Here is a 10,704-nt window from a genome sequence, read left to right as displayed (position 1 = left end):
GCCCCATCCCATGAACAACATGAACAACCTAAAAAATATATTTAGATATATAAAAGCAAACAGATATACCTTAACTAAAAACTGTAACTGCAAATGGAATTGTTTTACCAATTTACCAAATGCATATGACTATTTATACAAACATATACACGAAAGAGAAGCCAAGTTAACTGAACTGAGCTAATTGAATAAAGTTATGTTGAAACAGGATTTATACATATACATACATATATATTTACCAGACAAACTGCAGACACCTGTGAAGGTGTTCAAGGAACAACTATTTGTAAATGCCAATGCGTAACACACTAAATAAAGAGGGAGATGGAGATATAGAAAAAAAAGGACGGAAAGTGGGAGAGATGGAGAGCAAAAGAAAGTAATGAATGCAGATACAGGAAATGGAGATGGAGATCTCTGCTGTATGGAGATAAAGATAGGTTGAGTTGAATGAAATAAAAAAGAAAGACAGAGAAAGGAAGAGATAAAAGGTAATATAGAAAGATGTATATTACATATATATATAGATATAGAAAGATATATCTATTTATATATATATATATATATATATATATATGTATATAGAAAGAGAGATATGAACAGAGGTAGAGAAAGAAAAAATGTGATTTGTTTATGCGGAAAGAAAGAGACAGCTGAGAAAAGGCATACAACAAATATAAAATATGGAAATAGAGAAAGAAACAGAAACATAAATAAATATGAAACAGAGAAATCCGGAAAAGAGAAAGATAGAAAGTGAAAGTATATCTAGCTGAGTGCTCTACCCAAGTTAAATTGAGATAGAGAAAGGCATACAGAAATAAGGAAAGAGTATGAGAGCGAGTGAGAAAGGAAAGAGACAGAGAGAGAGAGAGAGAGAGACAGAGCGAGCGAGTATACTATATGCGTTGTTCAATTGAAAGAAAATAACCCACCAGAAGCGAGCAACAAAATGTTAACTACAAAGATATGCATCAGCATTAGGTTCTCCATTTAGCCAATAAAATGCCAGACAACCAACATGCAACACTATGCCTACACACATACATACATGTGTGTATATATATAAAAAAAATACCTACTGAAATGCTTTGCCGGACATGGAAAATGCCTTATTGTAAGATATATAAATCGAAAAAAAAAAAAAATACAAAAAATTCTAATAATAATAATAAATAATGAAAGAACAACGGGAAGCAATAAATGTTGCTTAGTATATAGAAGATGCCATGACCAAATAGCATACTGTTAAAATAGGGCCTCAAATGTACGCGACGCTCCTACACACACACAAACACATACATACACAATAACACTAATTCATTAAGCAACTCACAAAAAGCAGTATGTGCTTAAAAACTTGAAAGAATATGTTGTGTGTAGAATATAAAATCTGATTTTTTTATAAATATAAATATATATATATAAATATAAATATATATAAATATATATATAAATATATAAATATATAAATATGTATATATATATATATATATATATATATATATATATAATATGTATTACAGTTTACATGTGTAGTAACATAATTATATTTAGAGAAACAGTGTTATCTTTTGGATATGCATTGACGATATTGCCTTATACAAAACGTATATAAAAATATATATAAATATATATGTTTATATAACTAAATGATATATTATCAAATTTAAATAAAGTGATAAAATAACAGAAACGAACAGTTTAAATTAGATGCAGGTATCTACTAGTCGGGCAGCGCCTTTTGACACAACGGCCTTCAACGTTTGCAATAAACACAAATAGTCAACGATAATGGTGGTTCCGTAAAATCAACTAGATAGTAGACCAATAACTGTCTCTTTCTATATGGCAAATGTGACGAAATTGATAATGACAATTATAATTATTACACGGTACAGATCTTGGGCACAGTTAGCGCGTGCCCATAAAAGTGGGCGAGGGAAACAAACAAAGTCTGGGGAAAAGGTGCCGTTAATGCGTGAAGAATAAATTTAAATTGGTATAAATCATGGGTCCGTTAGCCCCTAGAGACACTTCTACTGAGGCCAGCAGCCAGGCTTTTGCTATAAATCTCACGGGGATTTCAGAGAGGTGGCACTTTATCTAAACAAGCAGAGCATTCGTTGTTCGCACTGTAAATAGTTAACTGATAAAGAAAACTATTCTAAATGATAACTGATGACTGTTGATACCAAGAATTCTTGCGGCTGTTATTGCATGTTCTGCCAGAAGGAACAAAATCAAGTACGAGTGCTGGCGTAGAGAGCGCCCGACTAGGAAAATACCCTGCACTGTGAGCAGAAATGCTTAGATAGCTTAGATCGGTCGAGTGTATATGACTGATGCAGTCAATTTACTATCAATTTATATGGTGCTCAAGCAAAGCTTAAGAAACTAACGAAATGTTCGATTTGTATCGATTGTAAGAAAATTGGTTGAGCTATCGTTAATAAAAAAAACAATTTCAAGTGTACCTTTTGAAACTTAAGAGATTGCTGAATTTGTTCATACGGACGGACAGACGAACGTGCCTTGATCGATTCAACTCGCCGTCCTGATCTGAGGCTTGACATGCCTCGTGCTGCCCGTTACATAGGTGCACACAAAACCGGTATACCCTTAAAACCAATTTTCAATGGGTACAGGGTATACGAAATACTGTGGACCGATGGCAAATAAAAGGTAGATCCCTCATCTGAACGAGAATAATATGTGAATAGATCTTGCCACGGAAGTTTTGACACGGCCATCACAGTGCGAGGGGCTGTCCATTCACCCATATAGGCACACTTTTTGTGTTACTCCAATCTAATCTCTTCAGTTGTTATGACTTAAACTAAATAATAATTCTAACTAATTGCTACTGTCAGCAGTAAGATGCTGATTAATAGGCAAAAAGATGATGAGATCTTTGCTCGAGCCCCGGCACGAATCACTTACCGCACAACTTCCGAGCAGCAAAGATGACTGCCACAGCAACAGCAACAGCAACAGCAACAGCAGCAGCACCGGCAACCAAAGCCAAGTCCTGTGAATGGGAGGCACCCGATGGCGGCTGGGGCATACTCGTCTGTATTGGCATGGCGTTACCGTTTGTAAGTAAAAACTGCAAATGGAAATAGATAAATTATATATACATATATATATACATATATATTATATATAGGTATATGTGTGTATTTTTACCGATATATCTAACTTTTGTGTTTGGCATATCTTACAGATCAGCGGATTGGCAGCGTTGCCCTCGTTTGGCTTAATATTTGGCGACTTCCTGAAGAGCATCGGCGCTGGAACTAGCGCCATTGCCCTTATTACCAGCTCCTTCTTTTGCTCGATGAGCTTTATGGGCCTTTTCTCCGGGTCGCTGTTCCGCAAGTTTGGCATGCGGCCCGTGGGCTTGGTCGGTGGCATCCTTTACTTTGTAGGCACGGGCATGCAGGTGTTTGCCAGCACAACGCTGCAGTTGACGTTTGCATTCAGTCTGTTACAGGGCACTGGATTTGGCCTAATCATTCCCACCAGCTATACGTCATTTAACAACTATTTTGTGAAGAATCGCGTCATGTGGATGAGCTTCGCCCAGACGCTGATTGGCCTCGGCTCAATGGTCTATCCCATCTTGATGCAGATGCTGATGCAGACGTACGGCTTCCGTGGCTGCCTGCTAGTGCTTACGGGCATCAATGCGCACGCCGTACTGGGCATGCTGCTCATGCATCCCGTTGAGTGGCACATGCGGCGCGTGCCAGTGGAGGAGGACGCACAGCAGCTGCAGCCCGTTCAGTCGCCGGTCGTGGTGCATGTGCAGCCAGAGACGCCATTGATGCCGATACCAGAAGTGAACTTCGGACCAGCGCCAAATGGTGCTGCTGTTCTCAACTCTTTACCAGTTTCACACTTTAGCTCACGCCGTGTGTCGCACGTGGACGACCATATGCTCAAGATAATTTCCAGTCGCTCCTCCAGCATCACCAGCCTGGGCAACTGGTCCGGCCCGATGGTGGTCACTGATGCCTCTCCACAAATGCGGCACAGCCTGCAGGCATCCCGACGCCAATCCGTTATCAGCGGCAGAAGGAGCGTGGCCAATAACATCGAGGAAAGTTCTGTTGTCACGCGAGGCTGCTGTGGTACCATTGCCGATTTCCTCGACCTAACGCTCTTCAAACAGCCCATCTACGTAAACATCGTGCTTGGCATCACATTCGCCCTATACTCGGACATCGCTTTCTTCACCATACAGCCATCTTATCTATTTGAACTGGGTTACAGCAAGGTAAGTAACAGCAAAGTAGTTCAGTTTCAGTTTAAATATATATAATTTCAATTATCATAGAATTTCTTTGAAAATAATTCTACTTGTTGGCCGCCATTTTGAAGCATCGCCATATTTTTTCACTCTCCCTAACCTCACACAATAGGACTTCCTTTTCTATCCGCCATTTTGAATTTTTGCTTTCACGCGTGCTCGTTTTGCACGTGTAATTTACTTTAGCACACGGCGAGTGCGTAAATTCACTTTGCTATACGTAGAAACACAGACCTACACACACACACTTAAGCTTGCCTGCACTTTTGTTACAGGGTCTCTGCTTGCTGCCCGCCATTTTGAATCTGCGCACGTGACAACGTATTCGTTGGCACTTCTGCGAAGACCTAAAACGCACGCGCATCGCGCTTATTTTGAATTTATTTGATGCATTGCAATCATCTTTGGAGCGCCGATTACTAGCCAAAAAAGAGGCTAGTTGTAAAAGATGTCCCTATCAAAGCACTTCCCTGCATGCATAATTTATGTACATACGCACATATATACATATACATATGTATATTTACACAAACATGCTCACACATTATAAGCAGCAATTTAGTCTGCTTAAAGAAAATTGCTGCACACTTAAAAAAAATATATATATAACACCAAAATTGAAAGCATACTCACAGTTCCAGTCTCCTGGTTGCTGTCCAAAAATTAACTGGCAGCAGCTCTCTTGATTGCCGGTAAAGAAAACTCTGTCGGCCGAATAGATTCTAAATATGTGCGCCATTTTTAGTCGCACAGGAGCTTCTGGCTCAGCCGCTCTCTAATTATCTCGTTCGCACTAAGCTGCAACGGCTGCGGCGACAAGGAAAGATAGACAAAGATATTTAGTTTCGAGTTGCTTTTTGAGTTATGCGAAAAAAGAACCGTTGCTTATTGGCGTTGCCACCTTGTAAAGATATTGTTAAAGTTCACTTTTGTCACGAAACTCGAAAATCATATCAAATGCAGTTCACAATATGATTATTTAATTTATTTGTTTTTACATATTTTATTGACTTTCTGTTTTTTTTAGCCCGATACCGCAAATATCATAGCAATTGGTGCGGCTGCTGATTTGATATCTCGCGTTTTTCTGGCAATTACTGCGATTTTTATTCAAGTTCCTGCACGTTACATTTACTTGGCTGGTGCGCTTTTTACTGTGTTCGCCAGATTTGGTCTGTAACGTATGCATTTCTTATACAATTAAGCCATATTAATTCATTTATACACTATTGCAGCTTTCAATGACATCACTGATTTTGTAGGCATGGCCTGCATAACGGCCGTGCTTGGCTTTTTGCGCACTTGGATTCACGTACCGCTGCCTTTGGTGTTTGCCGATTATTTGCCAAAAGATCGGTTCGTTATCGATGAATCAATATCAAATTGCCCGAACTAATATAAAGACATATTTATTTCTTATGTAGATTTGCCAGCGGCTACGGCCTGTTTATGTTTACGCAGGGAAACGCGATGTTTATCATTGGTCCAATCATTGGGTATATTCGAGATCGCACGCAAGATTATTTGCTGGTTTTCCACATTTTGAACGTGTTCATGGCTATGTGTGCTGTGCCATGGATCATTGAAGTGTTATGCGTTAAATTTCGTCGGCGCAACAAAATTGAGAAGAACAATGGTCAATAAAACCTCTTGGCTTTTGTAATTTAATGAATATAGAATAAACAAATGTTAGGTTTCATACACCTCGTAGATATAATTGAATAAAAAGAGAATCGGAAACACAATCTTTTTCACATTTGAATTTCTGGTTCAAAAACTATTCAACAAATACAATACAAGTATCGAGCAGATATCGAATATTCATTTGCATTCAAATCAAGCATTTTCTCCAGAAGCTAAAAATATATATATATATATATATATATATTATATATATATATATAATTATATATATATATAATTATATATATATATAATTATATACATATATAATTATATATATATAATTATTTATAATTATTTATGAATATTTTTTCTAATTTGGTACGATTTTGTAGTTCTTTCCGCTTAACCCAATTTAAACTTGTGAACAAGCACAAGGCGCAAAGTATTTGTGTTATCGACTACAAATGGCATAGCAGTCAGCTTCTCGTTGTCAGCGAACAGCTGACATCTACACCATGCATGGTCACACTCACACGACACATCATATTTGTTTTGCTTGTTTCTTTTGTGCCCCACTTACTTTTGCTGAACCCCATTCCCCCCTTCACAAAAAAAACCTCAATTAAGCTCTGAACAAATGGTACTGCAACAAATCAAAATGCTCCTGCTGGGCATCATTACGCTGTTCCGGCGAGCCCTTTGCTGCTTTTCGCGTCGCCGCAAGCTCAGCCACGGCGGCGCAGACCAGCTTCAAGCCGTTACGATTGGCGACTTCCCGGCAACAGCTAAGCCGGCGATGTCGGGCGCCAGCAGCAAGGAGCGCGACTGGAACTCGTGGGACGACAGTCCACGCACCGTCGAGGAGCACATTGAACAGTATCGCCAGCGCATGGCCCAGCCGCCCACACCGCCCAAAGAGGAGCCCGAACCGGATTTCTTCAGTGTAAGTGTTTGCCAGAACCACAAAGATAACACACTCTCAATCGTATCTATGTGCCTGCAGGAGTTGACGCCGGTGATCAAGCCGCAGCTTAAATACTATCTGGACGATGCGGCGCCGACGCCAGCGCCCACAGACTTTTCAAGACTGAAGGCACAGGACATTGTGCCGATTAGTGTTAATGTAAGTGAACACTCGTCGTTCCAGAGCAGCCAACTGATGGGTCTTTTGCTTTACAGGCCGATCTCGAGGACTGGGTGGACGACAATGCCGGCGGCTGGGAGGAGCTGGACACCTCACAAACAAAACAGATCATCCGGGACAAGCGCCGCGAGCTGCGACATCAACGCCAGCCGCCGCCCAAAGCACCGCAGCCTAGCATCGGCGCTCAGCGGATCAGCGATGTTCAACGCATCGCGTAGTTTTTGGTAGCCAACTGACATCCGCTGACATCTGCTGCTCTATGATCCATTCCATGATCCATTCGCAATTTATTCATCTGCTTCTGCACAGACCCAGAAGACAGACTTTTAGTTACCAATTGGCCTTAGTTTAATGAACCCCATCTGAACATTTTTCGCCATGGTTGGGCACAATAAAGCGCCAGCCACGAATCTATGCCTTTCACTCGCACTTCCTCCAGCCGCCGATTGCATTTCCTGACGCGCTGCGGTTAGCCATTGCCCAATCATCAATGTCCAATTGGTTTGGACACGCATCGCTGGATCAGCTGTTGGCATATATAGGCGGCCGCCGATCGAGGCAGCGCTTTAAATCGCAATGTTGCTGCTGATGCTGATGCTTGGTGCGGTCGCTGGCTACGATCACAGTGTCAACTATTGGCAGGCCTTTGCTCCGGGCAAGCTGCTGCAGCGTTTGGATGCACTTACTGCCGCAGATGGGCAGCCTGGCCGGGCCGAGGCTCTGACGGCTCAGCTGCCGATGGCCCAGGCCAAGCTTGACGAGGATGCCGACGACGATGAGGATCAATTGGAAACCGAAGCAGATGCAGCCGAGGCCGTCGACCATGACGACGACGTGGACGAACTGGAGGCGGATAGCCACAGTGCCGAGGGACATTCTGGCGAGGATTACGAGCGCAACTACGAACAGTTCGTGCGGCAATATTTTGATCGCATACCCGACGAGGCGGACGACAGCGATGGCGACGCTGTGGCGGACCACGACGACAGTGTCGAGTCGCAAGCTGAGGCGAGCAGTGTGCAGCAGCAGCAGAAGCACGAGCCCAAGCAGACGCAGCAGCATTGCCGTCGCGTGCGCCGCAAGGGCCAGCTGTGCGAAATATGCCGCGAGCCGCGCAACAACGAGGTCTCCGAGACATGCAGCTACTCGCACGAGGAGCAGCCGGAGCTGTATGCCTATGGCAGTGGCAGCCAGTACAAGCGCTACCGGGACCTAGCGCCGGACGAGGATCAGAGCGAGGAGCAGCCAGCAGCGCGTCAGCGTCGCAACGAGCGGCACACGACAATCGTCCAGCCCGCCGACGGCAGCAGCAGCAGCAGCAGCAGCAGCGCCAGCAGCCTCTGTGAGCGTCGCATGGTGGGCAAGAGCGTCTGCTACGAGTGCAAGGACAGCGGCGGCCAGCAGCTGCGTCGCTGCTACGATGCAGCCATGAATAAGGAGAGCAAAAGCAGCATCAAGCCGCATGCCAGGCAGGAGCAGCGCATCTACAAGCGCACCATCAGCTATAGCTATGCGCAGGGCAGCCGCCAGGCTGATCCTGATGCTGATGGGGGCGTGACCACAGCAGCTCCAACACTGGCCTTGAACAGCACCGTTATGCCAACGTCCACAACAGCCACGTCCTTGCCGCCTGCTCGGCGTCCGACAAGAGTCTTGCGTCGTCGCCTTCCAGCTTCAGCTACAGCTGCCTAGTGGGCGTGGCAAACACAAATCTATAAAGTCCATTATTTTTTTTGTATCTTATCTTATCTATATCTATATCTATATATATGTATTCATTCTTTCTCTTTTTAAGCTTAAATAAAATAATTGAAAAAAAAATTTTTTTTTAGTTTCATAAAAATTCTTGATTTTGAGCTTCGGAGGTCTAAAGTTTTGAAATTTTTAAAAAAAATTTTGGATTTTTTTCTTTGGAATTTCTTAAATTTCAGCAGTAAGCGCGTCGCAGTCGGGCGCTCTCGACTGCATAATACTCGTTCACGCTCCTACAAACTTTTAAATATTTTCTTCGTAAATCTCAATTTGAAATCTGTCCAATCTGAAGGATCTAGTTTCAAAACTTGAGTAGTTAAAGCTGTTGCCGCTTTGCGGCGCTCTATTAAAACTTTGGTAGTCTCTTTCACGCTTTGCCACGCCCTCAGCAGGCGGGTATATATCATTTCTGATCCATCCATAGCAGCTATCTCCAAAGCTATTGGAAATGAACTAATTTCCTATTAACTCAAGTAACTCAAGTTTTCTCGAGTTGCCAAGCCCCCATGCACGTAATTATAAAAACTATATATTCCATTTATATGGGGTTTCACTATATATTCCAAATCGCTACAATTGATAACTGATAAAGTATTTGCCATCGATCAAAACACTTTGTAAGATCAGATTGCTAACGAGTGCTTTCAGCTTGAAATGGCTTGCGTTCGAGGGGGCGGACGGACACACTGACGGACGGACACTTGAACGGACTTACGGGCAAGGAGACGGACGGACGAACTTATAGCCGAACGGACACATGGGAGACGAGCGGACACAGAGGACGGACGGACTAACGAACGGACTTACGGGCAAGGAGACGGACGAACGAACTTATAGGCAAACGGACACATGGACGAGCGGACACACGGACGAGCGGAAACAGAGGACGGACGGACTTACGGCCAAGCAGATGGACCGACGAGCTTACGGGCAGACGAGCGGACACAGAGGACGGACGGACTAACGAACGGACTTACGGGCAAGGAGACGGACGGACGAACTTATAGGCAAACGGACGAGCGGACACACAATCGGGCGAACACACGGACGAGCGGAGATACGGACGGGCGAACACACGGACGAGCGAACACAGAGAACGGTCGGGCGGACAGACAGCAAGATGGACAGACAGACAGTGAGACGAACCATGCACAAAACCTTTACACACACAGATCTAAAAAGGTTTAATACAAAAGTCCAACTCAAAGCTTAGTTTGAAGACTTTTCAGTTCCGCCGACCAAAGATTGTTTTCCCCAAATGCTGAGCTCTGTAATCTCGCTAACTGCATTAGCTCAGTATTTGCGAGCAGCGCAGAGGCGTGGACTTTGCACACGAAAAACAATAACCGAGATCATATTGGTTAGATAAGCCGTTGGGTCCACGTGAGCGCGCTTATCAGGGTTTGGCAACGATAATTGATTTCAGATTGCCATATATACCTGTGCGAGTGTGAGTGTGACACCTGTCCCCCTACGGGGCAGCTGGCAAAAGTGCTTACGACTCGAGATTGCATTTCGCAGAAAAATTCCATGCTTATTTGCTGCGCATACAGAATGGGAATTTGCTTCAGCTAACTGTACTAAAATGGCACTAAAAGTGGGAAATTTCTTAATTAGCAGTTAAATGAAAATGAAATGCCAGAAACATTGGGTTTTCTTCTGATTGTTTCGTTTTTCGTTTTCTTTTTATTATTTTACTTTACTCTCATAATACATGCGATATTGTTTTTTCGATTTAATGCCTTTTTCCTTTGCCCATATTTCTGATCTTGGCCCCTTTTCCCTGCTCTGGCATCATTGCCAAAAAGAGAAGCTCGTCTCTCGCTCTCTCTCTCTCTTTCTATGTGCCATCTCGCTCTAATACGAA

General features: G+C 43.2%; 3 protein-coding genes across 3 annotated transcripts; all 3 read left to right on the top strand.

Annotated features, from left to right (window-relative positions):
* Positions 1-2,951: 2,951 nt before the first annotated feature.
* LOC111595945 (monocarboxylate transporter 9) lies at positions 2,952-6,052 on the top strand. Its single transcript, XM_023309911.2, has 5 exons — positions 2,952-3,098; positions 3,227-4,282; positions 5,343-5,487; positions 5,551-5,671; positions 5,740-6,052. Exons 1-5 carry the CDS (start codon positions 2,967-2,969, stop codon positions 5,957-5,959), a joined length of 1,674 nt encoding a protein of 557 aa, XP_023165679.2. The 5' UTR covers positions 2,952-2,966; the 3' UTR covers positions 5,960-6,052.
* A 419-nt stretch (positions 6,053-6,471) lies between these two features.
* On the top strand, positions 6,472-7,504 carry LOC111595944 (receptor-binding cancer antigen expressed on SiSo cells). Its single transcript, XM_023309910.2, has 3 exons — positions 6,472-6,884; positions 6,945-7,064; positions 7,121-7,504. The coding sequence occupies exons 1-3, from the start codon at positions 6,579-6,581 to the stop codon at positions 7,301-7,303; spliced, it is 609 nt and encodes a 202-aa protein (XP_023165678.1). The 5' UTR covers positions 6,472-6,578; the 3' UTR covers positions 7,304-7,504.
* Positions 7,505-7,638: 134 nt separating this feature from the next.
* Positions 7,639-8,777, top strand: LOC111595943 (probable serine/threonine-protein kinase fhkB). Its single transcript, XM_023309909.2, has one exon. It carries the CDS (start codon positions 7,662-7,664, stop codon positions 8,775-8,777), a length of 1,116 nt encoding a protein of 371 aa, XP_023165677.2. The 5' UTR covers positions 7,639-7,661.
* The last annotated feature ends 1,927 nt before the right edge of the window (positions 8,778-10,704 follow it).

Source organism: Drosophila hydei, unplaced genomic scaffold (assembly GCF_003285905.1).
Source record: "Drosophila hydei strain 15085-1641.00,03,60 unplaced genomic scaffold, DhydRS2 tig00000349-arrow-arrow-pilon, whole genome shotgun sequence".
NCBI lineage: Eukaryota > Metazoa > Arthropoda > Insecta > Diptera > Drosophilidae > Drosophila > Drosophila hydei.
The sequence above is the reverse complement of the archived record's forward strand: the minus strand, read 5'-3'. Positions and strand labels throughout refer to the sequence as shown.

Excerpts from the sequence above, each read along its gene's own strand:
- LOC111595944 (XM_023309910.2), top strand. The coding sequence starts at position 6,579 with ATGGTACTGCAACAAATCAAAATGCTCCTGCTGGGCATCATTACGCTG. Across the intron at positions 6,885-6,944 it reads CCGAACCGGATTTCTTCAGT|GAGTTGACGCCGGTGATCAA; the intron begins GTAAGTGTTTGC and ends ATGTGCCTGCAG. Across the intron at positions 7,065-7,120 it reads TTGTGCCGATTAGTGTTAAT|GCCGATCTCGAGGACTGGGT; the intron begins GTAAGTGAACAC and ends TTTGCTTTACAG.
- LOC111595945 (XM_023309911.2), top strand. The coding sequence starts at position 2,967 with ATGACTGCCACAGCAACAGCAACAGCAACAGCAACAGCAGCAGCACCG. Across the intron at positions 4,283-5,342 it reads TTGAACTGGGTTACAGCAAG|CCCGATACCGCAAATATCAT; the intron begins GTAAGTAACAGC and ends TGTTTTTTTTAG. Across the intron at positions 5,672-5,739 it reads GATTATTTGCCAAAAGATCG|ATTTGCCAGCGGCTACGGCC; the intron begins GTTCGTTATCGA and ends TTTCTTATGTAG.
- LOC111595943 (XM_023309909.2), top strand. The coding sequence starts at position 7,662 with ATGTTGCTGCTGATGCTGATGCTTGGTGCGGTCGCTGGCTACGATCAC.